General features: G+C 35.7%; 1 protein-coding gene and 1 non-coding gene across 3 annotated transcripts in view; both read left to right on the top strand.

The window, feature by feature from the left end:
* RNF24 (ring finger protein 24) overlaps positions 1-27,014 on the top strand; it is a 64,480-nt gene that overhangs the window by 19,021 nt on the left and 18,445 nt on the right. Inside the window, exons 2-3 of one of the 2 annotated variants that reach the window (XM_045529033.1) lie at positions 13,258-13,326; positions 25,567-25,716. In XM_045529033.1, the coding sequence (XP_045384989.1) occupies positions 13,258-13,326; positions 25,567-25,716 (219 nt within the window). The remainder of the gene's footprint in view (positions 1-13,257; positions 13,327-25,566; positions 25,717-27,014) is intronic. The other variant, XM_045529034.1, reaches the window with a different exon arrangement.
* Positions 21,670-21,731, top strand: LOC123622939. Its single transcript, XR_006729678.1, has one exon. It is a non-coding gene; the product is annotated as a U7 small nuclear RNA (small nuclear RNA).

The raw sequence follows: 27,014 nt of genomic DNA, 5'->3' as shown, positions 1-27,014 counted from the left end.
TGGCCCAGGCTCAAAGATGTGGATCTAGGCCCATATGATTCCTGACTAAGAAAAAGTCAAACCCTAGCACCGATGCCAGCTGCACACCAGAGAACCAAAAGAGACTTTGGTGATAATAGTGAGCATTTGCTATATGCCAGGCACACTCCAGAAGTGAATATTGTAGCTGTCCTCATTTTACAGATGGGAAATTGAGACATGTCTACAGTCCTAGTGGGGGGAGTGCTAAGCTCAAGTTTGCAAGGTTAATGCCTCTGCTGTGGCATCTTTTCATAGACCCACTTACTGCCATGGAGCTTTCTCTGATTTATTCTCATTTCCTAGCTGATGAATTTCTAAACCATCAGTGACATTCATTGTCTTCTCTCATTTTTAAGGCTGTACAATGACAGTACTTTTCATTTTTCATTTGTTAGCCTGTCCTGGATTTACCACTCTAGAAGTGCTTATGGTTTACTAAACTTCCTTGTTTCACTCTTAATACATACAGTTTATGCCTTCTAATCTTTCTTCTTCAGGTATCCTAAACTCATTTAGGAATTCTGAAAACCCAGTACCTTTTCTGGTAATTAAGAATTCGTAGGAGTATAAAAGATTTATATTAAAAAATGCATCATTAAAATCCTTGAATTAATGTACTCAACCCAGAACTCTCAAGAATAAGAGGTAACCTGTATAGTGAGCCCTCTTGATACTCCTTCCAGAGTAGTTTGAACAGGATCTAAAGACTGTACACCTTCACCAGGGTTTAGGGTTTGAATTAGGATCACCCACAACTCAGCAACTTTTATGCTACCAATTAGAAAAGGAGGCCCATATGTAGAGAAAATTTAGTGCCTAATAACCTTTGTATACTTGAATTTAGTTATTAATTTACTCTGTAGATGGAACAAACTCAAGTCCTTTAATTTAAAAACAAATGAATCTTTCATGACTGCTCCATTAAACAGAGTTGTATTGATTTCTATCTGATAGCCTGTGCTTTTCCAGGGAGATGTAACTGACTATTGGTTTATTTTCTTATGGACAGGAGTCTTAAATACAACTGACCTAATGAGATCATCACAGCCAATTATTCCCTTTATTTAAAGAGCTGTTCTTTTTTCTATCTTTAGGGCCACTCTGGCTCTTTATTTCAGGATGTTTTCATGGTTATCATATAGACCCAGCAAATCCGAAGGCAGGTTTTTAATATTCAATGCTGTTTGAAGAAATGCCATGACATTTTCAGAATAAAATGAACCTTGATTAATTTTAATTTAAAAGACACAGTTCTTTGTCACAGATTGAAGGAGACTAAAGAGCTATAACTAAATGTGATGTGGGGTTCTGGACTGGATCCTAGAACAGAAAAAGAACGTTAGTGGGAAAACTGGTGAAATGTGAATACAGTCTGTATTTTAGTTAATAGGATTGTCACCAGTGTTGATTTCCTGTCACTGTACTAAGGTTATGTAAGATCTTAACATTAGAGGAAGCTAGGTAAAGGATATGTGGGAACTCTTGCAACTTTTCTATAAATCTAAAGTTTTATAATATAAATAAAAAGTTTTAGGCCGGGTGCAATGGCTCACACCTGTAATCCTAGCACGCTGGGAGGCCGAGGCAGGAGGATCGCTCGAGGTCAGGAGTTCGAGACCAGCCTGAGCAAGAGCGAGACCCTGTCTCTACTAAAAATAGAAAGAAATTAGCTGGACAACTAAAAATCTATATAGGAAAAATTAGCCAGGCATGGTGGCACATGCCTGTAGTCCCAGCTATCGGGAGGCTGAGGCAGAAGGATTGCTTGAGCCCAGGAGTTTGAGGTTGCTTTGATCTAGGCTGACACCACAGCACTCTAGCCTGGGCAAGAGTGAGACTGTCTCCCAAAAAAAAAAAAAAAAAAAAAATGTGGAAAAAGTTTTAAAATATATACTTTGTTTCTAATTATTTGGGAATTATGGTGTTGGCCCTTCTGGCAGTTCTCTTTAAGACAACGAAGATGATACAAGATGCATCAGCATATTGACTGCCCACAGGAACCAGTCACAGAAATTTTCGTTTGTGCATCTATTCTAACCCTGCCAGTCCAGTGCAAGCTTTCGAAGGTCCATGGAAGGCAGCAGGATCTCATAGGAGGAGTAAGAAATTTGGATTCAGATGTGAGTTTCAGTCCCTTCTACTACCCACTAGTATTTTGAGTTTGGGCAGCCAACTTGACTTTTCCGGGTCTCAGTTTCTTCTTTTGAATATTGGGGAATATAATACCCATCCCGCTGTGATTATAAGCATTAAATAAGGTTTATGTGTGTGAATACTGGTCATAAACTGTAAAGTACTGTGTAAAATGTTCATTTTGATTAATATCATAAAGAATTGTGTGGAGAAAAAAGACTCCAGTTTCAGGGATTATATGTCAGGCTGGCTCTCTTTAGGTAATGTTTCCTAGATCAATTGTATTGCTTCATTGAGTACAATCAAAATCCATAGATGATATATTTATAATTGTGCTTATGATATTTTGAATCTTTTATTGTTAATCAGTTTGAATCTAAACCAATATGACAAACATGAAGCAGTAAACTAAACAGCATAGTCTATTTAATACAGAGATTTACTTGCACATTATTTTGACTTATTTAAGCCAGTGTCTAGCCTTTTTGCTTTGGACGTCATGACACTAGGAAGAGAATTTCAAATATCAAAGTCTCAGATTTGTTAGTTTTCATGAAATGTAAATCCAGAGTCATCAATGGAATCCATAGAGCTATTTTCAAGAGAGACCCTAGAGAGATTCATTGTCCAATCTACCAATTATATGAGACTTATAACCTTATAGTTTGTTTCCAAAAGTGAATTATTCTGTAACTAATCAATAACAAGAAGCTCAGTCAAAATATTTAAGTAGTGCTGCCAACTGTCTATGATGAAATTTGATTTTTTGTATTTTACATCTGAGGGATCTAAAGTTGATTCAAAGTCTGTATTTTAGGTGGTTTAATACTCTGATTCAGTGCCTGGTAAAGGGCTGCTGTGTGGCTTCTACTATATCTTGATTATTCTTCCTGCTGACTATTGATTTAGCTGGTTTACTTAAAGCAGCCTCACATAGATCAATCAGGTTTTTCTTCAAAAATTCCAGTCCAATGCCAAGACCAAAGGAGGTCAAAGAAACAAGATTTTCTAGTGAAATCAGAACTGCTTATCAGTAGTCCTCAATTACTAACTTTTGCTTACCTTTGATTAAAGAAAAATGTTTTTTTAAAAAAATTGTTATTGGAAAATAATGAGTAAAATCTGTTATCCTCAAGGAATGCATTTTCTAACTCAGTAAAAAGTAGTATATTAGCAGGAATAGATGGAAATTCCCTTAGTATGTAAGAGTGTTGTGTGTGAGGCCTCATACATTCTATTTACTGATAAAACAGCAATCTCATTAGATTAGGAATAAGACAAGAATGTGCTTTATTAATGTTATTTTTACCATCATTCTAGAAATATTAGACAACTAAGGGAAGAGATAATTTATATATAATTATAAAGGAGGAATTAAAAATTATAATTAGATAATTACATCATCTAACCAAACATTGATTTAAGACAGATAGCTAAAGGATATTTATGAAATATCTATAATCCTTGTGGTCATTTTTCCTCACCAAATGTATTCAGAAAAAGCCAGAGTTTTCTGCCAAGTCTTTTAAATAAGAATAAAAATGTTTAAATCCCTGTGAATCTTCACAACCAGGGAACCTTTTTTCTTCAAAAATAGTTTACTTTTTCCAATTCCATTCATAATTAAATTTTTAATTTATCTTCTTTAATAAATAGTATGAGTACATACTATAAAATACTTAAAGGTATTATAAACAAGTATTCAGTGAAAAGTCAGTTTCCTCCCAATCCTGTCAGAGGCTCAATCACTAATACTAGTTTTTTATGTATTTTTCCAGAGACTTTTTAGACTTATACAAAGCTAGCTTCTCTTTTAGTTCTTTTTACATTGGGTGGTGGCACGCCACATTTACTGCTCTGTACCTTGTTTTTGTTTTTTTACTTAGCAATATTATCATGGAAACTGTGCCAAGTCAGCACATATAGATCTATAACATTCTTTAACAACTGCAATATGTTAGATTATTGTAATATACTATAACCAGTTACATATTTAGGTTGCTTCGAATCTTTTGCTTTTATAAATAAACAAGCCTGCATGAAGAGCCTTGTACATGTGTGTCTTTGAGTATACATGCAAGTACATCTGAAAGATAAATTCCTAAATGTGGAATTGCTGAGTCAATAGGTAAGTGCATGTATAATTTTGCTGAGTGGCTCTCATGGAGGTTGGCAATTCTGCTAACTGACAGTTTCACTAGTAATATTTGAGAGTGCTTTCTCCCCAAAGCAGGAAGTTTTTGTGGGTTTTTTTCCAGAGAGGAGGTTGCTTCTGGGTTATACTTAGAAAGGCTTTCCCCATTTTGAGATTGTTTTTAAAATTCTTTGACATCTTTCAATATTTTTATAATTTCATTTTTCATATTTAAATTTTCAACACAGCTGGGATATATTTTGGTGCAAAGAGTAAGGCTATCTTAATTTTTTTCTTAGCTAGCTACCTGATTATACCAATTTTTTGTTTTGTTTTCTTTTTTTGAGACAGAGTCTAGCTCTGTTGCTCTGCCTAGAGTGCAGTGGTATCATCATAGCTCACTGCTATGCAACCTCAAACTCCTGGGCTCAAGTGATCCTCCTGCCTCAGCCTCCCAGGTAGCTGGGAATACAGGTGCACACCACCAAGCCCAACTAATTTTTTCTATTTTTTAGTAGAGATGGGGGTCTTGCTTTTGCTGGGGCTGGTCTTGAACTCTTGAGCTCAAGTGATCCTCCCACCTCAGCCTCCCAGAGTGCTAGGATTACAGGTGTGAGCAACGGTGCATGGCCTTAATTGTACCAATCTTATTACTGAATAATCTATCTTTCTCTCATCAATGGGGAATGTCAGCTTTTGACATATTAGATTCCTACATTCATTTGAGCTGTTCTTCAGCTTTCTTGTATCCACCAGGATGGGCTATGTTATGTCATGGTAACAAACAACCTCAAAATCTTAGTGGCTTATAACAATAAGAATTTTCCTTCCTTTTGGTGTATGTCCTTCAAGAGTTGGCTGAGGGCTCTGTTCCACGTCTTCCCACTCAGGAACTTAGGCTAATGTAGCTGCCACCATCTTGAACATTGCCACCTGTCCTGGGCTAAGGGAAAGAGGAGTCTGGGGAGTCTCATACCATCAATAAAATGTTCAACCTGGAAGTGATATACATCATTTCCCATCACAACTCACTGAAAGATCTTAGTCACCTGACCCTACCCACAGCAGAGGGACCAGGAAATACAGTTATAGGTGTGCACAGAAGATGGAAAGTTGATAATATTTGGCAAACAGCAACTATGACTAGCTGTTATATTTCTGTTCTTTCCTGTTAATCTGTCAATTCATATGTCAGTAAGAATAGATTTTTCTTTTTTGGAATATTTCTGGCTATTCTTTCATTTTCATTTTTCCTATTAAACTAGAATTAGCTTCTCCAGCCACCCTCTTTCTCCCAGTAAAGACAACCCTTGTAGGGTGTTTTTTTTATTGTATCTGCATTAAATTTATAGATTTAAGGAAAATTGACACATTTATAATATTTAGAGTCTTCATGACTAAGAAGAAAATATCTTTTTAGTTCTTCACATCTTTTTTTTTACCCCACCTCCTCTTCACATCTTCTTTTGTGTCTTTCATATTTTCTTAATATACATTGTGTTATATTGCATATTACACATATTAGTGTAATATGTATTCTTTTTTTTTTTTTTTAAGACAGGGTCTTATTCTGTCATCCAGGCTGGAGTGCAGTGCGTGCGGTCATAGCTCAGTGCAGCCCAAACTCCTGGGCTCAATTGATCCTCCTACCTCAGTCTCCCAAGCAGCCAGGATTACAGGTGCATGACACCATGCCCCACTAATTTTTTTATTTTTTGTGGAGACGCATTCTCACTGTATTGCCCAGCTATATTCTTTTTTGTTGTTCTTTTAATGGCATTCTTTTTTATTTTACTATCATCTATAAATAATGATAATTTCTTCTTTACAATCAGGTTGGTTTTCTTGAAGGACTGGAAAAGGTACAACCATTTCTCAAATAACGTATGTATTACACAGTCAAAATATTTTTCAAAAAATTTCATAGGGAAGATTTTCTTTTCATGATCCATCTCTATATTAATTCCAGTGAATAAGTAGGTTAATATTACATCAACAATGATAAATACTGTTTATTCCAGCAACTGGAAACACCAAATTTTTAAGAATTACATTTGTTTTATGGTATTGAGGTGTCTGTTATGCCCACCTGTATAAGAACCAGGAGCCAATAAGTAATTAATGTAGATTAAGATTTGGCTTTAAATAAAGAAGCTCGCTGTCCCATTTATCAAATTTGAGAGATATTGAAAATTAACCACCCATACATAATTATAGTTTTAGTGGCATAGCCATTGCTCTCCTGTTACATTTTGATTTCCTTTTTTGTGAGAAAAACATTGTTTTTTGGGGAACAAAATCAGCTCTTTTCTAAATAAGCAGATATTGTATTACACCTAGAGTTTATTTCATGTTGAAATGGGAACTGCTCATTGCTTCCTATTTCTTTTCACTGCCTTGATGTACTTACAATGTGAAGTTCAACCTGAGAGTATTTTCCTCCTTTATAACTTGTATTCCATTCCATCCTCCTCCTATCTCAGCATTACTGTGTTCTTTTTCCCACAACCCATACTCTTAAGAATACCACCATCAGTTAATCGAACCATGAACCAAATAGCAGTTGGTGGTTAAATGTTGATAGGCAGATTCTTTGCAAAGTTATAGTGCATACACAGTCATACCTGGGATAGAGGGGTCAGAAGGGAATATGAGACTTCAAAGTTGAATTCCTATCCATCATCAAAGTGAAGTCTTATAAAGATCTGATGGAATGATTTAAATCGAAATTTGAGGCTTTATCATTACATAAAAAATGGAGAAAAGGTCTTAATGGAGCAGACACAGAGAATAATTACTGGGAAAATATGGCAGAATAAAAATAGATCCACCAAAATAACAAACATCTGAAATAAAAAATGTTCAAGTAGATAAACTTCAGTTATCATAACCAAATTAAAGATAGCACCTCAGGCTTGATTTTAGAACTGTGGCAACACCAGGAAAGAGAAAAGCTGTGCACAAACCCAGAGAAAACAATGGTAGCAGAAGAAATGGAAAAAATGCAAACTATGGAAGGATTAGAACTGTCAGTAATGGGGCTGGAAAGGATAAAAGACACAAAGGCTATTGAAAGGAACTGGTTAGAATTAAATTTTAAGAAAAACTGAAGCACTGTTATAAAAGGTATAAAAAATTACAGCATCCATTAATGAATATTGTAAATGGAATCAAAATGAAGGGGTTGTTAGTAAAATTAAGGCTAAATGGAAAGATTCAAATACAGATGGAATAGACAAATAGGTTATAACAATTCCAATAGACCTAGTTTTTTGTTCCCCCAGTCTCCTTTAAATAATGGGGAAGGGTGTAGGTAGGAGGAAACCTCAGTATAGGAAAAATTGAAGAAATTACTTTAAAAAAAAATAGACCTTTGCCTACAGATTGAGAGCTTGTAGAGTTACTTATTTTCCAGATTTGGCACTTAAAGACAGAGTACCCCAGATACCTATTTATCAGTTTCTTAAAACTGGAAAGAATACCTCTGGTGTATTCTAAGATTTGGGGGAAAAAAACTAGAAAGAAGGAAGAACTGTCTTCTGAAGAATAAAAGATAAGAATGACCTAAGAGAAATATTTACAGAATACTAGCCAGTTATCTTGCCTAGCTGCCTGCTGTTTGAAGATAAGAAATTTTGACCCCTGATAGAATCCTGATATCTATTTCCAACAGTCAAGTACCAGAGAAGATTATAAAAGACTGAGATGCAGAGGGAGACCTTTGAATTACTGGAGCACTTTAAATGATGTGAGCCAATGGTATCATCCAGAAGTGCCACCTTAGATGCTCAAAACTCTCAGTGCAGGACCTCTACCTGAGGTGCTGCATTACAGAGTCTGGGCCTCAGACATCTAGAAATGCAGCCTTGTCTTTACTCAGGGATGACCAGGTCCCGGGAAAATCTTGCTATATCCAAAGTTCACAAGACTGCCAATCTATAGATTTGTCATAAGAAATAGAATTTTCAGGTGAACTCGAATGATGATTATATGTAAGGAAAATTTTCCCACTCTTTCCGGAAGTCACATGGGACAAACAATTAAAATCAGTGTATAACTTCCGTGAGTTTAGAGTTAAAGGAATGTAAGCGGTTTTGAAAAGTCTTCTCTGCTACAGGGATGCTTTCTGAAGGACCTAAGTGTTTGGCACTCTGGATATGGCAGAAAATATATGTTTAATTCTATACATGTCATCTGTACTTCTGTACAAACAGACTTCTACTAACACCCTCTCCCTTTAAATTCTTTAATACCCCCATCTTTAATCTTTTTATGTGCAGATGGAGACAAATATTGGTCAAATGCATCACTCATTTTTTACTTTAAAATGTTACATTTTGAAATGATAATATAGTCACAGCATTCAAAATTCAGAAGATCCAAAAGGATAGACACACAGTGAAAAAACTGTTCTCACTAGGTTCCTTCTTCCCTCACCGAAAACTACTCTTGTTATTCATTTCTTGAGTATCCTCCAGGCATGGTTTTATGCATATTCAAACAAGTTCCTGTATTCTTTACTAGTGAAATCTATCAGATACATCTAGCAATAAATGTATTTATAATTTTATTGGCCTCTGACATGGTGGAGAGCAATCGGCTATGGGCTGAGCTGCAGAAGTTCCACATCTGCCCCTTCTTGTTAATACTACATACACAGAATCTGCCATCTAATTCTATCAGGCTCAGGTTATTGCAGTAGGGCTGCATACTGACTGGTCCAGTGAAGCCACACCATGGCTGGTCAGCTGGACCTCAGCAGCAAGTCTGAGAGAATGGTCTCTTCTGCAGTTGGTTCCTACACTAGCTGAATAAAACAGTGATGTATCCCGGTTTTCTCTTATTTATAACTTGTTCCTGGGACTGCCGTTAGTTAAACTAGAAAATAAAAAGATCACATCTGAAGTACAAAGTGTGCTTTCACGTTCCCATTTGGGCAGCATCTTAAGGGACAACTCTCCAGTTTATTTGTTGTCAGATTAGCTAGAGATCAGCTAGTCCAAGACAAAAGTTATATTTGGTGATATGTGTTTTTTACAATTATTTTTGATGATATATAAATAAAAAGCTTATACAGAAAGTCACTATGTTCAGTTGCCTTGGTGTATATTTTGCAAATAGTTTTTCTTGGAGTGCTCACTGATCTGAGCTGGGTGTTCTGTGGTTGCTTTATTAAGATTTATTTAAAAAGCATTCAGTAAGTTGCACCTGCCCTAAAATTTTTTCCAGGTTGGGCTGTAAAATAAATGTATAAAAAAAAGTAGTTTTTTTCTATACTAGGAATAACCGGTTTAGAAAATATAATAGAAAAACATCCCATTCATAATACATATATGTAAATATAAATATATGTATATATAAAGTAGGGATAAACTAAAGTACAAAACCTGTATGAATAAGCTATACACATCTACTGAAAGGGATAAAATAAGACTAGATAAATAAAAAGACACGTCATGTACCTGGATATAAAGGCCTTAGTCCATTTTGTGCTGCTATAACAATACCACAGACTGAGCAATTTATAATGAACAGAAATTTGTTTCTCACATTTCTAGAAGCTAAGTCCAAAATCAAGCTGCCACATCAATAGCTAATCGTGACATGGTAGAAGGTATCACATGGCAGACGGGCAAAGGGTGGTGGTGAGGGGAACACAAAAGAGGGCCCGGTTTTTCGTTTTATAAAGAACGAACTCCTGCAATAATGAACCTACTCCCTCCATAACAAACGATAGTAGTATTAGTCCATTCATGAGGCCAGAGGCCTAGTGGCCCAATCACATCTTAAAGGTCCCATCTCTTAATATTATTACAATGGTGATTAAATTTCAACATGAGTCTGAGAGGGGACAAATGTTCAAACCATAACAAGACCCATTCTCCCTAAAGTAAGCTATAGATTTAATGTATTTTCAATTTCAATGATCTTCCCAATAGGATATTTTAAAAACTTATTTGTCTGAAAAAAGATTGTGTAAGAATAGCCTTGAAAATATTAAAAAGGAAAAGTAATGATGAAAATATTTCCCTACTGTGTATGTTATTGGTATGCTAAAGTTATATTAAAATAAAATGTTGAGTGCTGATGTAGAACATCATGGAAAGGAAAAAGGGAACAAGGGAACAGATGACAAAATCAAGAAACAGACTCAGGTGTGTGTTAAGAAGAGACTCTGAAAATGGTAGAATTAAGACAGTGGAGAAAGAATTTCATAAATGCTGTTGGAACAAATGACTGAATTGGAAAAACCATTTTAGTTCTTTTTTCCATGCCATAAATTCAAAATGGATTAAACATTTAAATTTAAGGCCCAAAACCTTGCAAATATTAAAAGAGAATGTAAGTGGGTATTTCTATAATTTGGAAACCAAAGATAGAAACCATAAAGCAGGGGCACTCAGTGCCAACAGGAGCCAGGCAAGAAATTGAATCAGGCAAATATACTGGGTAAAAAACTAGAGGTTGTTTTGGGTTTTTTGTTTTGTTTTGTTTTGTTTTATTCACTCTCCTGATCTCTGCCCATTTATTTTGTTTTTTTGATAGAGGTAGAAATAGTTATCTACACTGAGAAAAATAAAGCATAAAGCACAAGTGGCAACCTACATTTGGTTCAGAATTAGGGAGTGACAGGGAGCAGTGGAAATTGTGACAAATGGGGATCCTGTTGACATAGGCCCAGGGGCACACTTACCCTGTAGCCTGTTCTTACTCCAGATTGTGCAACAACATGGCATTCTGGGGACCAAGGCCACTCAGCTGCAAGCTGTTTTGCCATGCATGAGTGAAGCCCAGTGTTACTAGATCTTTTTTCCATGTAAAGCTGGAAATTGCAAATTTTATGTTAAATCTCCTAAATTTAAATTATCTCAATTTTTAAAACTTTGGATAGGCCAAACAAAATACTTCTGCAGGCCAGATTCAGCCCATAGGCCTTGAGTTTGTGAACTCCACTGTATAGTTTTGGTTTTAGTTTCAGGATTATGCTTACCTCTTTAAATGAGTTGGGATGCTTTCCGTTGTTTCTTTTCTATACTCTGGATCACTTGAGAGTAGGCATTTGCATTTTTGCTTCCCCCTTATTTGCATTTTCGCTTTTCACAGTTTTAGTTACCCAGGGTCAACTGTGGTCTGAAAATATTAAATGGAAAATTCTAGAAATGAACAATTCATAAGTTTCAAATGATGCACCATTCATAATGAAATCTAGCACCATCATGCTCCATCAGACATGAATCATCCCTTTGTCCAGTGTATCCATGATGTGCACACTACCTGCCCATTCGTGTCTTGGTTCTCACATAAAAAAAACAGGATTTGGTGCTATCTGTGGTTTCAGGCATCCATTGGGGGGGTCTTAAAACATATCCCCACCCCACCCCTGCCCCCGTCGTAGGTAAGGGAGGACTGCTGTACATAGAGAGCAAGTTTAGTGCATTCTACCTCCATTGCCATCAGAGTCTGGAGCCTTTTTGTGAAGACATTTCTATATTTGCTATGTTTTCTTCTTGATCCAGTTTTGGTTATTTATATTCCTATGAAGTCTTTTTAATACAGGTTTTAAAATTAATATTTGAGTTCTCATAGATTTTTGTAAATCTCTGCATAATAGTTTTTGTCTTTCTCATTCTTAATGTTTTGGTTAGTTGATTTCAATTTCTTTCGAATTTTTTTTTTATTTCAATTCATATATTTTTGTTTGGACCTTTATTCCTTTTTCTGGCTTATTTTGTATGATTTGTTCTTTTTCTGCTGTCTAAAGTTGAATTCTTGTGTTCATTTATTTTCATTCTTTTTAGATTGATAATGTAAATATTGAAGGTTATGGAATTTTTCTCACAATACGAGGCTTCTCCTCCACAATGTGATTAATTTCTAAATGATCTGTGATTTGTTTTGATTACCTCTTAGACCAAAGTCATTCAAAGATTATTTCTTGAATTTCCAGGTAGTTTCTTTTGTTGATCTTTTTATTGTTGAGTTAATTTTACTGTATTGTGGTCAGATTGTAGCCTTTAAGATTTCTGTTCTTTGGTGGACTATTCTTTATGGCTTAAAATAATCAGTTTATCTAAATGTAGATGTTCCAGATTCATATGAAAAGAATGTTTTTTCTCTTTTAAGACACAAAATTCTATATATATATTATTTGTTAATGGTATTGATTACTCTTTTGTTATATCTTATTTGGAGATTAGTACTTTTATCACTAGAGTCATTAATCCATATACATTTTTTGCCTTCATTTCTATTTTTTTTTAAAAAATTAGCACTCCTGCTTTCTCTAATAATATTTGCCCTGCTACATTTTTGCTTATTTTGCCAATACCAATCAGTGTCTTGATTACTGTAGCTATGATAAGTCCTTAAATAGGGTAGACTGATTCCTCTCCCTTTGTTCTCTTTTTTTCCAAATTTTTTCAGCTATTTTAGTTCCTTACGTTTGTTTCCATCTAAATTTTTTAAAGTTATCTATATCTACAAAAAAAAATCTTGGTGGCATTTTGATAGGAATTATGTTAAAACTATATATCAATTTAGAGAGAACATTTTTACTATGTTGAGTCTTCAAATCCATGAACACAAACGTCTTTGCATTTATTTAGCTTATTCAATTTCTTTAATCAGCATTTTGTAGTTTTCCACATATAAGTCCTGTACATCTCTAATGTCTTGTTAAATTTACTCCTTTGTATTTCTTTTTTTTTAACAATTGTAAATGTCATTGTATTTTTAACTTTAGTGTTCATGTGTTCATTGCTAGTTTATAGAAATATAATTGATGTTTTAATGTTTATCTTGTATTCTGCAACCTTACTAAACTCACTTATTCTAGAAGTTTTTTTGTAGATTCTTTGGGATTTTGTTTTTGTGGATGATTATTTTGTTGGCAAATAGAGGCAGTTTAATTTTTTCCTTTCTGATGTGTGTGCCTTTTATTCCCTTTTCTACCTTATTGCACTGGCTAGAACTTCCAGCGCTATGTTGAATAAGAGTGGTGAGAGCAGATATCCTCCCTCGTTCCTGGTCTTAGGGGGGTAAGTATTCAGTCTTTCACCATTAAGAATAATGTTAGCTGTACAATTTTTGTTGTTATTGTTTGGTTGGCTTTTTGTTTGGTTTGTTTTTTGTAGATGCTTTTTTTATCACGTTGAAGAAATTCCATTACATTTCTATATTTCTGGGAGTTTTTTAATCATAAATGGGTATTAAGTTTTGTCAAATGCTTTTTTTTGCATCAATCAATATGATCATGTGATTTTTCTTCTTTAGCCATTTAATATGGTAGATTACATTGAGTGATTTTTAAATATTAAACCAGCCTTGCATCCTTTGAATGAGTCCTACTTGATCATGGTATAAAATGCTATTTACATATTGTTGAATTCTACTTGCTAATATTTTGTCAAGAATTTTTGTGTCTGTGTTTGCTAGACATTCTCTACATCTGGTTTTGCAATCAGGGTAATACTAACTTCAAAAAATGAATTGGGACGTGTTCCCTCCTATTGTCTGCAAGAGATTGTCAAGAATTGATGTCAATTCTTCTTTAAACAGTTGGTACAATTCTCTAGTAAAATCATCTGAGCCTAGAGCTTTCTTTTTGGTGAATTTTTAAATGATAAATTAAATTGCTTTAATAGTTACAGAACTGTTTGAATTATCTATTTTATATTGGATGAGTTTTTGTTTTTTGAGGAACTGGTCTGTTTTATTAATTATATTGTTAAATTTATGTCTGTTTATGTGTCTATACCCTTACTATCCTTTTGATGTCTACAGAGTTGGAAGTGTTATCTCCTATTTAATTCCTGATATTGGTACTTTGTGTCTTCTCTTTTTTTATTTGTCTTTTTTCCTAGAGGTTTGTCAATATTATCGATCATTTCAAAGAATAAATTCAGCATTTTGTTTCATTGATTTTTCTCTATTGCTTTCCTGTTTTTAATTTCATTGATTTCTGCTCTTTATTTCTTCCCTTCCTCTTGACTTGGGTTTATTTTGCTCTTTTTCTAGGTTCTTAATGTAGTTTAGATTATTGATGTGATACTTTTCTTCTTTTCTTATGGATGCATTGTTATGAATTCCCCTCTCAGGACTGCTTTACCTACATCCCACAAACTGATATGTTGTATTTTGATTTTCAGTCAATTTGATGTGTTTTTTAAAATTTCTTTTGAGGCCTCTTTTTGACCCATGGATTATTTAGAAATGTGTTGATTTGTTTCTAAATGTTTGGATGTTTTCTTGTTACCTGTGATTCCATTGTGTATAGTAACACTCTGTCTGACTTCAGGTTTTTAAAGTTTGTTGAGATTTGTTTTACCGCCAAAGATATGTTCTATCTTGGTATATGTGCCTTCGGTGCTTGAAAAGAATGTGTATTCTGCTGGTGCTAGGTGGAATGTTCTATAAATTTTGATTAGATCCTGTTGTTTAATTGTGTTGAGTTTTTCTTTATCCTTGCTGGTTTTCTATCTAGTTGTTGAGAGAAGGTTTTGAAGTCTTCAAGTATAATTGTGGATTTATTTTTCCTTTCAGTTCTATCAGTTTTTGCTTCATATATTTTGCAGCTTTGTTGTTTTGTATACACACATTTAGGATTGTTATGTCTTCTTAGTGGATTGACCATTTTATCATTTTGTAATGTTTCTTTCTCTCTCTGGTAATTTTACTCTGAACTCTACTTTGTCTGATATTAAATACAGTCACTCCTGCTTTGTTTTGATTAATGCTTCCATTACATATCTTTTTTTCTATCCTTTTCAACCTGCCTGTGCCATTATTTTTTAAGTGAATTTCATGTCGGCAGCATATTGTCAGGTTATGGTTTTTTAAATCCACTCTGCCAATTTCTTTGTTTTAATTGACATATTTAGATCATTTATACTTAATGTAATTATTTATATGTTAGAGCTTAAGCCTGCCATTTTAATTTTTTTTTTTCTGTTCTCTCTGTTTTCTATTTCTCTGTTACTTGAATAATTGAAGTCCATTTTGATTTCTTTGTAGTGTTTTTGAGCATATGTCTTTGTGGTTTTCTGAGTGCTTGCTGTAGGCATTGTATTATATATGCAGTCTACTGGTGTCATTTTATTAATTCAAGTCAAGACTAGAAATCTTACCTCCCTTTGTGTCCTTTTAGTCTTTCTTATCTTTAATATACTTGTATAATTATTATTTTTTTTTTGAGATAGTCTCACTCTGTTGCCCAGGCTAGAGTGCCGTGGTGTCAGCTTAGCTCACAGCAACCTCAAACTCCTGGGCTCAAGTGATCCTCCTGCCTCAGCCTCCCAAGTAGCTGGGACTATAGGCATGCGCCACTATGCCCAGCTAACTTTTTCTATGTATTTTTAGTTGTCCAGCTAATTGCTTTCTATTTTTTTTTTTTTGGTAGAGATGGGGTCCCACTCTTGCTCAGGCTGGTCTCAAACTCCTGAGCTCAAACTATCCTCCCGCCTCGGCCTCCCCAGAGTGCTAGGGTTACAGGCATGAGCCACCGTGCCTGGCCAATATACTTGTCTTGAATGTTTTCTCTGCATACATTTAGAACCACATTAAACAATTATTATTTTTCCTTCAACCATCAAACATAATTTAGAAAACTCAAGGAAAATTTATTGTGCTTATCCATATTTTTGCTTTCCATGTTTTTTCTTCCTTCTTATGTCTCAAGGTTCCTTTTCTTATCATTTCCTTTCTGTTAAGATAACTTCCTTTACTGATTCTTTAAGAGTAGATCTGCTGGCAGCAAATTCTCTTTGTTTTCCTTCATGTGAGGATGTCTTGATTTCCTATTTCATTCCTGAGGATATTTTTGCTGGATATAGGGTTCTGGGTTGACAGTTCTTTTCTTTCAGCACTTAAAAAATATGTCCCTTCTTTTCTGATGAGAAATTTTTTTGAATTCTTTTCCCCCTAATGGTATCTTTCTGGTTGCTTTCAAGATTTTTGTTGTTATTTTTCAGAAGTTTTGAGTAGGATGTGTCTTGGTGTAGATTTCTTTGGATTTATTCTGTTTGGAGTTTGTTCAGCTGCTTGAATCTGTACATTTATGTCTTTTGTAAAATTTGGTAATTTTTTAGACACTATTTTTAGTAATTTTTCAGCCCTGTCCTTTTTCTCCTCTCCTGGGAATCCAGTGACATGAATGTTAAATTTTTTATTGTGGTCCCACATGTCCCTGAGGCTCAGTTAATTTTTTTCTTCAGTCTGTTTTCTGTCTCTTATTCATATTGTATATTCCTACCATTCTGTCTTCTAGTTCACTGATGCTTTCCTCTTTTATCTCCGTTCTGCTGTTGAGCTCATCCACTGAGTTTTTACTTCAGTTATTATATTTTTCAGTTCCATAACTTCCATTTTGTTCCTCTTTATATCTTCTATTTCTTTACTGAGATGTTCAGTGTTTTCACTTGTTTCAAGCATGTTCATAATTGCTTGCTGAAACATTTTTATGATGGTGGCTCTAAAATCTTTATCCAGTAATTCTAACATTTCTGTCATCAGCGTTGGCATCTGTTGGTTATCTTTTTTCATTCAATTTGTGGTCTTCCTAGTCTTTGGTATGATGAGTGAGGGACACTTTGTGTATTATGTTATGAGACTCTGGATTTTACTTAAACCTTCTGAGTTAGCTGGCTTCCTATGACACTGCTCTGACAGTGAAAAGGTGGAGCTGTGGTGCTGCCTCATTAATACCAGGTAAAGGGTAGAAGCCCAGGTTCCCCCTTCAGCTTCTGTTGACATAGAAGGAGTGAGAGTCGGGGGCAGGGATGAGAATTCCAGCTCTCAACTAGGCTTTCACCAATACTTCCTTGTCTGGGAGCAGTAGAAGTTCGTGTTGCCGCTGGTTAGTGGTAAAATACTGATTCTCGGCTGGGTGCAGTGGCTCATGCCGGTAATCCTAGCACTCTGGGAGGCGAAGGCAGGAGGATCACTTGAGGTCAGGAGTTTGAGACCAGCCTGAGCAAGAGTGAGACCCTGTCTCTACTGAAAATAGAAAAAAATTAGCCGGGTATGGTGGTGTGTGCTTATAGTCCCAGCTACCCAGCAGGCTGAGGCAGGAGGATTGCCTGAGCCCAGGAGTTTGAGGTTGCTGTGAGCTAGACTGACGCCATGGCACTCTACTTAGGGCAATGGAGTGAGACCATGTCTCAAAAAAAAAAAAAAAAAAAAATCCTGATTCTCCACTAGATCTCCTCTGTCACCACCCCAGAGGTAGGGGTATAGTCATTTTGTTACTGCCGGATCGGAGTGGCAGTCAGGGTCCATATATAGTCTCCACCCATATCACAGTGGTGGGACCTCATTTCCACCTGGTGGGATAAAAGTTCCAGCCTCCTGCTCGGCCTTTTCTGACCCTATCTCAATAGGATGGCTGAGGGAACCTTGTTATGTCCTAGCAAGGGTGAAAACCTAGGCTTTCCATTCAGCCTTTGCTGGCACGTGTAGGGGCTTTACCAGTTTTTTTCTGGGTTGTTTAACTGGAGTAGAGCAGTTATTGTCTAGAAGCTTTCTGTGTTGCTAGGGTACTCCTTTTATGGTCCTTTGGCTGGAGAGGACAAACTCATTGGGGCTTTTTTGTCTTGTTGAATTTCTGGTTTGCCAGCCTCTCCAGCTCCAAATCTGGAATATATGAGACAAAAAGAAATCCCAGAGAATTCACCACTATGCTATTCCTTGAGTCCCCAGGTCTCTACCTAGTTTGCTGCTTTTTCTCCACCTTTCAGAGTCTTCTTGTGTTTGTTTTATATATTTACATAATGTCCAGGGTTTGTAGTTACATTTAGCTGAAGAAATAGGGAATTGTATGTCTACTCCATCTTTCTGGAATCAGAAGTCTACCTGACTGTCTTTTGATGGAGGTATAGACAGTAACTCTATTATCTTTTATTATCGTGTTTTAGTTAATAATGATAACTAACATTTTTCAGGTATACACTATGTGCCCAGGTACTGTTCTAAGTGCTTTTCATGTATTGCGTAACTTAATTCCTGTAAAACTTTATAAAGTAGTTACTATTAATACTATTATTGTACCTCATCAGATGAGGAAGACTGAGACACAGAAAAGGTAAGTAACATGCCCAAAGTCACTGGCATATCCATGATTAAATCCCAGGCTATCTGATTCTTTAAGCCCACCCTATTACCCATGGCCTAAGACAAATCTGATAACAATTCTATATGCTTTCCATTATGGCAACTTGACTTTGCTTTCTGGACACTTACTATAGTTTTCTATCCTAGAATTCAGAAATTTTACCATGATATGTCTAAATATAGGTCTTTTTTTTTTAATAACTCTCTCTAGGACTCAGCATATCCTTTTGATTAGAAAGCTTAGATTTTTCTACTGATCAATGACATATTTTTGAAATTTAAAAATTTTCCTCTCATTTCATCCACTCCAAAAAAGATTTTACAGAAGATAATATTTCAAAAGGCCGTAAAGATAATCAAGAACAAAGGAGTGAGTTATTTCTAATTTGTCAAAAGCTTGATTTTTCTAATGAACCAGTTAGAGACTAGTTAAACAACATGATCAGGCTGTGAGAAGCTGCTTAGACCTTAAGACTTCCAGCTGTAAGTTGCCTAACACTGGAAGACCTGCTTGATCACAGCTTTTGGTGTGGAAAAAAAAAATAAGGTAACCAAGAAAAGTGAGCTATGATATCATAGTCAGCATCACTTATTACTGTTGCTTTTAATCATTTCAAAAAGTAGAACACAATCGTATAAAACAATAATTATAAAAATGTATCATTGGGCTTATAACATAAAAGTAATCTATATGACAATGATAACACAAAAGGAGGGGAGGGAGGGAATGGAGCTATATTGGAGCCAGGAAATAATACCAGATGGTTACTCTAATCCACAGGTAGAAATGAAGAGTATTGTAAACAATAAATATGTAGGTGAATATTAAAGACTTTATAAATATATTTTCTCCATTTCTATATTTAGTTGACATAAAATTATATAAAGTAATAATTATGACACTATCATTGAATTTATAAAATATATAGAATATAATATATGTGATGATAATATCTCCAAAGAGGAGGATGGATCTTAAGACTTACCTCAGAGATGTTGCAGGTTCAGTTCCAGGCCAATGCAATAAAGCAAATATGACAATAAAGCAAGTCACACAAATTTATTGGTTTCCCAGTGCTTTTTAAAGTTATGTTTACACTGTACTCTATTAAGTGTGCAGTAGCATTATATCTAAAAAAAAATGAACATACTTTAATTAAAAAATAGTTTATTGCTAAAAAATACTAATGATCATCTGAGCCTTCACTGAGTCATAATCTTTTTGCTGGCAGAGGGTCTTGCTGCAGTATTGATGGCTACTGAGTGATCAGGGTGTTGGTTGCTGAAAGTTGATATGGCTGTGGCAATTTCTTAAAGTAAGACAACAGTGAGGTTTGCTGCCATTGCTCAATTCTTACTTTCAGAAAGATTTCTCTGTAGCATGCAATGCTGTTTAATAGCATTTTACCCACAGTAGAACATCTTTCAAAATTGGAGTCAATCCTCTTAAACCCTGTTGCTCCCTTATCCACTAAGTTTATGTAATATTCTAACTCCTTGTTGTCATTTTAACAATGTTCACAGCATCTTTACCAGAAGTAGATTCCATCTCAAGAAACTACTTTCTTTGATCATTCATAAGAAGCAACTGCCCATCTGTTACAAATTTCAAGACATATTACAAAGTTACAGTAATCAAGAGGGTGTGGTACTGGCATAGGATATACATACAGATCAATGAAATAGAATTCCAAGTCAAGAAATACATCTTTATATTTATGGTCAGTTGGTTTGTGGTTAAGGTGCCAAGGCAATTCAATGGGGAAGGGAAAGTCTCTTTAACAAGTAGTACTGGGACATTGGCTATCCACTTGCAAAGTGATGAATTTAGACCTTGGCCTTGCCCTGCACACAAAAATTAACTCAAAATAGATCATAGAGCTTAAAAAAACCATAAGGCTCTTAAAACATAGGAATAAAACTTTATGAACTTGAGATAGACAAAGATTTCTTAGCTATAACACCAAAAGCATAAGCAATTTAAAAATTGGTAAATTGAACTTCATCAAAATTAAAACTTTTGTGCTTCAAAAAACACCATTAAGAAATTGAAAAGACAAGCCTAAAACTGGGAGACAAGATTTGCAAACCATATGTCTGATAAAGCACCTGTATCCAGAGTACATAAAGGATTCTTGCAACTCAGTAAGAAAACAAATAATTTAAAATTGGGCAAAGGTTTTGAATTGATATTTCACCAAATATACCAGTGGCCAATAAGCACATGAAAAGATGCTCAGCATCACTAATCATTAAGGAAATGCAAATTAAAACCACAATAAAACACCACTGCACACCCACTAGGATAGCTAAAATCAGAAAGATAGAACAAGTTTGGAGAGAATGTAGAGAAATTGGAACCCTCATGCATTGCTTATGGGATTGCAAAATGGTGCAGCCACTTTAAAAGACAATGTGGCAGTTCCTCAAAAGGTTAAACATAGCATAAACAGGACCCAGCAATTCTATTCCTAGGTATATACCTAAGCGAAGTGAAAACATGTCTGCACAAAAATTTTCACATAAATGTTCATAGCAGAATTATTCATAATAGCCAAAGAGTGGGAACAGTCCAAATGTCCATCACCTAGTAAAAAATAAAGAAAATGTGTTTTATCCATAAAATGGAATACTATTAGGCAATGCAAAGGAACAATGGAAGAAAAGCAGAAGTAATGTTTTAAGAGATCTAAAGAGCACTCTAGAGAAGTTGGACCAAGAATTGAGAAAATAAAGCGTAATGCTCCAAAAAAGAGGGAAATAACACCAAAGACATAAAAATGATGAGAACTGGTGAGAATTCTCAGAATGTACTAACTCAGTGATTTTAAGAGGCTGCAGGTGTAAGGTAATAGGATAATTAGGGCATAGTAGGAATAAAATGTAAAGTACAAGTATTTTATATAACTATTTGTTAATACTCTTTCACAGACCTAGTGAGTGATTAGATGCTGAACACAAAAGAGTGCATACTGTGTGATTCCATTTGTATTAAATTCTAGAATAAAGAAAATCTGTATTAATAGAAGTCAGTGGTTGGGTGATAATTAACTGCAAAGGGGTACAAGGGAACTTTCTGGAGAGATGGAAACATCCTGTATTTTTTTTAATATGCAGGAATCTTTGTTATATATATTCTGTATCTTGATTAGGGTAGGATAGTGGTAACATGGTTGTATTCATTTGTCCAGACTATGACTTGTACTTTTAACATGGGTGCATTTTTAAAATATAAATTATATCTCAACTTTAAAAAAAAAGATTAACAAAGTCAAAAGTGTTACAGCTCTTTTAGAATTTGTCTAGCAGGTTTTCTGGTCTTCACCAAAAGATCCCCCCAAAATTTAAAAAAGAAAAAAAAGTCTAAAGTAGTATTTTTTAAAAAGTTTTTTTGTGGATTCTTTTTTATTTATAAGAAACAAATACATGGGTTTTTGTGGTTTATGAACCATAAATTGTAAAATACAGCCGTAAAATTGCTGATGTCTCCCTTTCTGAGCGTTTTTTAAGCAAAAGTAGAAGACTGACTACTGAGAAGATGATGATATGGTATTGGAACAGGAGCTGATCTAGGAAGAAATGCTGCCACAGCCCATCTAGCTGCAGTGTATTGTGTTAAACTCAGGTCCTGTAGGGATCCAAATTTCATGTACTCTCTCCCTCTTAGATCTTCATGGTGAGAAATCCTATTGCTGATAAAATACTCAGATCTTCTTTGGTTTTTCTTTTCCTAATAAACTGCTTAGGCAGCTTGAAATTTAGGCTGAGGCTAGAGATTTCAGGAACTGTGAATTATATAAGAGGTAAAAAAAGGTTTTCGTGTGAATGAAGTTGGAAATGCCAAGTAAGATGCAACAGCACTGTATGTGCTATTCTCCTCTTCACTCCCACAAGGAGTAATTACTAAATAACTAGATTTGTAAGACTTCAATAGCAAAGAATACTTATTACTAAGATGATGAATATGTAGCTTCTTTTTTAAAATTATCTTATTTGAAAAAATTAGTACTCATGCTGAAAAGGTATTATGATGAAAATTTTATAAAAACAAATGTATCATTAGACCAGGATTAACAGCTTAGAATAATCCACCATCTACTTAAACTGTTGGGCCAACATACAGTAGCTAAGCTATTCCATTAACGTAAAGGAGAAAAATTCCTAAAATGTATTCTGCATCAACATATCCTCTATCAACCCTGCACCCCTCTGGTAACAGGGTTTAATTGTTAGTTCCTGCTGGGTAGTGAGGACTCAGAAAAGTCTCAGCATTCAGTCCCCAGGAGCACTGAGGCAGATGTCTCTTCTCTGATTACAGCACTACCTCTAATGCTCTGCATGTCTGTGTCTCTGTTCACAATTCTGCAAGAGTTCTTTGCTGGTACTTCCCAGTGTGAGGACCCTGCAGGGCAATGTTCTTATGCTGCTGGTCTCACTCCTAGCTGGCCTATGCTGATGGCCGCCTTTGGCCAGGACATGGTTTCCAGTTCCTGCCTCTTGGGGAAACAGGTTGGCAGGCCACTTGACAGAAGGCCTGGCAGTGCGTGTGGAAGAGCTCCCTGAGGAAGGGGCATGTGGTTTAGTGGAATCCTCTCTAGAGACTCGATTTTTGTCAGGGCTGCTTTTATGTTATTTACTACTTTAATTGTCACTGCCTTCCCCAAACACACACACATACACACACAAGCCTTAATATTTTTGTCCTAACTCAGTTTTCAGATACTTCTATATCTCTTATCTCATTTTATCCTTTCAGAGATCCCTTGAAGTCAATAGGACAGGCATTATCCCATTTGAAAGATGAGAAAACTGTGGTATAGATGGGACAGGTCCTGACATCTAGCTAGTGACATCTTGGGAACAAACATCCAGAGTTGCTGACTGCAGACCTGTCCCTTTTCCCACCATACCACTTTCTGTCTGCTTGCATATTTCCTCTCTATTAACCTGCCCAGCACAGATGTTTAATCTCCTATTTCCTAAAATAACAGGTATCTTACCAAGCCCAGTTTGTCTGGGGAAAGGCATTTCTAAAGGATTAAAGAACAGTCATCTAAGTCTTGACTATAGCAAAGGTCATCAGATGCGGCCCTGTCAGCAATGTGAAAGTTAAGAGTTAAATTTTGTGCAGCTGTAATTTCCTAATAGCTCTGCAGTGTATGTGCTATGTATATTTAGTACAGCACTCCTTAACTACATCCTTCCTTCTCTTCCTAAGAAGATCTGAATGTAAGAAAAAGGAAATTAGAAAAGCTCTTGCTCGGGCCGGCGCGGTGGCTCACGCCTGTAATCCTAGCCCTCTGGGAGACCGAGGCGGGTGGATCGCTCGAGGTCAGGAGTTCGAGACCAGCCTGAGCGAGACCCCGTCTCTACTAAAAATAGAAAGATAAATTATCTGGCCAACTAAAAATATATATAGAAAAAATTAGCCGGGCATGGTGGCGCATGCCTGTAGTCCCAGCTACTCGGGAGGCTGAGGCAGTAGGATCGCTTGAGCCCAGGAGTTTGAGGTTGCTGTGAGCGAGGCTGACGCCACAGCACTCACTCTAGCCCGGGCAACAAAGTGACACTCTGTCTCAAAAAAAAAAAAAAGAAAAGCTCTTGCTCTAACTAAACTAATGCAGAAAATGGCCAAAGGTTCAAAACTAAATACTACCCATTATTTATGTTTGGAAGTTTTCAGAGAAGAGTTCCATGGGATAAAGTTGTTCTGTGCAGCTGTTGGTTTACTAAAGTAATAATACAACTGAGGTTTCAGATACAGCCAGTCAGCATCTCAGTAGTGTCAACAGCATAAATATACTCTTCAGGGAACCACAGGGGCACTAAAGATCTGTGAACACATTTTTAATTTACCATGCATAAATAAAAGTAGAAGTTTTCTTTGCTTGGTAAGGTTTCATTTTAGTTTGGTTTTGCAGTAGTCATAGTTATAATCCCATTATCAGTCTTTGGTCTTAATAGCAGGCCTGGCAGGAGCTCTTTAAGGAATCAAAATGACAAGGAAAGTTCTAGCAAGATGGTGTGATGAGCCAGCCACTTCATCACTATAGCTCATCACCTAAAGGAGAGGCAGCCTCCACTTGTGGAATTTTAACTGTAGTAGTCAGTAAGTATTACCACACAGACTGACAGAAAGAGTCCCTTTTTGAGTGTTTAATTTTCTGATTTTATTATAAAAGTAACACACAAGAAAGGCAGTAGAGCATATAGGCTGAGAGCACTGGCTTTGGAGTTGGAGAGGCCCTGGCTCCCAAACATACTTGGTCAGTCATGACTATGTAACCAAAACTCTGTCAGCCTCAGTTTCCTTATCTATAAAATGAGCAGAAATGGTACCTACCATAGAAGTTTGATGTGAGGAGTAAATAAAATAATACCAGTAAAATTCTTAGAATAGGGCCTGATTTAATAGAGGGGCTTAAAAAAAAAAAAAAAGAAAATCAAAATGACTGGTAAACCACAGGCACTGTTAACATTTCGATGTGTTGGCTTTCAGGCTTTTTTCTGCCATATATATATATGTACACACGCACATACACATACCTGTACGTATTTACAGATTTATAAAATTGGGATATTTTATATGCAATTATATCCTACTTAATTTTTCCCACATATCTTTATATTTCTTGTGACATTAAAATGGACTAAAAACACATTTTAATGACCCTTCAATATTGTAACATATGACTTTATGTAATTGTTTAATCATTATTTCCTTGTGAGTAGCTAAGTTATTTCTTATATTTTACCATTTCAAATATTGCTACTTTAAGGGTTGAGTTATTAAGTTAAAGTTTAAAGAGTTTGAAAAATCTTAAAACTTTTTTTTTCTTTTTGCACTTCTTTGAGGTTGAACATTTTCATATGTTTATTAATTACGAGCATTTTTTTCAATGAAATGCCTTTTAGTGAATGAATGCAACCTGCAAAACTTTTTAGGTAGCATCTCCAACCTTGGAATAGTGTCAGGTACATCATACTCAGTAAATATTTGGCATGATTAATGAATGAATGGCAAGAATATTTACACTTTGTCTATCATATCTATTTCACATAAGGTCAAGCCATAGAAAACTTTTAACCTCTATATGCATGTACAACAACAATGCTATCTTGATACCTAGTCTTTATACTTAATTTTTCTCCATTCTTTTCTTCCCCCACAGTTTACCCATGAGCTCGGATTTCCCACATTACAACTTCAGGATGCCTAATATTGGATTCCAGAATCTGCCACTCAACATATATATTGTGGTTTTTGGCACTGCTATATTTGTCTTCATCCTTAGTTTACTCTTCTGTTGCTACTTGATTAGGTAACCAATTTTCATTCTATGTTACTTCAGAATATGTTAAACAATCAATAATCAAGTTTCTACCCTCAGATTTTTTTTAAAAAAATGTTATAAGTATGATAATTAGCAAATTTTTTAAAAATTAAGGTAACTTATTTTAATCTTCTGTGAGTTAATAATTAGTAAAGTACCTTTGTACACTCTTCAGTCCTATCTGCTGATGAGATATTTTACTCTTTAGGAGAAAATTATCTGCATTTATTTTTCTTCCTTATTAAGATCTTGTCCAGATATACTTATGTCATTTTCTGTCCCCAAGATTTAATTTCCTTTCACAAAGATTTCATACTGGCTTTTCAAGAGGGTCTGGCATCTTTCTTAGCTAATGTCATTAGAGATCAGAAAACAATGTCCAAAACAAGGTCCAAGCCTGTAAAAAACTTATTGTGGTTACTTAAAAAGATTTTAAGCTCCCATTTGGTGAACTTAAGGCGTTCAGATGATTGCTTATCTGCACAAAACATTAAATGTTCCACAGGCCCTGCAGCAAACGTACAGACAAGTGATGAAGGATACCACCTCACTTGAGGGGATAATGGTAAAGATTCATGGTTGGCTGGGCTCAGTAGCTCACGCCTGTAATCCCAAGACTTTGGGAGGCCAAAGAGGGAGTATCACTTGAGGCCAGAAGTTCAGGACCAGCCTGGACAACATACAAGATCCTGTATCTAACCCCCCCCCCCCCAAAAAAAAAAGGTAGCGGAGCATGGTGATGCACACCTGAAGTCCCAGCTACTCAGGGGGCTGAGGCAGGAGTATCGCTTGAGCCAAGGAGTTCAAGGCTACAGTGAGCTATGATCATGCCACTGCATTTTAGCCTGATGTACAGAATTTGAGACCTTGTCTCGGAAAAAAAAAAAAAAAAAACATTAAAACATTCATGGTTAACTAGCTCATAATTATTTAAGCAAGCATTTTCACTTTTTTTTTTTCTATTTTGGGAGGGTGGGTATAGGGTCTCACTCTATTGCCCAGAGTAGAGTGCATTGGTGTCATTATAGCACACTGTAACCTCAAACACCTGGGCTCAAAGGATCCTCCTGCCTTAGCCTCCCAAGTAACTGGGACTACAGGCACTCATCACCATGCCCAGCTAATTTCTCTATTTTTTGTAGAGACAGGATCTTGCTATGTTGCTCACGCTGGTCTTGAACACCTGGCTTCAAGCGATCCTCTGGCCTCACCCTCCCAAAGTGCTAGGATTACAGACATGAGCCACCACACCCAGCCTATTTTCACTTTTAAATTTTTAAATAGGG

Source organism: Lemur catta, chromosome 17 (genome assembly GCF_020740605.2).
Source record: "Lemur catta isolate mLemCat1 chromosome 17, mLemCat1.pri, whole genome shotgun sequence".
NCBI lineage: Eukaryota > Metazoa > Chordata > Mammalia > Primates > Lemuridae > Lemur > Lemur catta.
The sequence above is the reverse complement of the archived record's forward strand: the minus strand, read 5'-3'. Positions and strand labels throughout refer to the sequence as shown.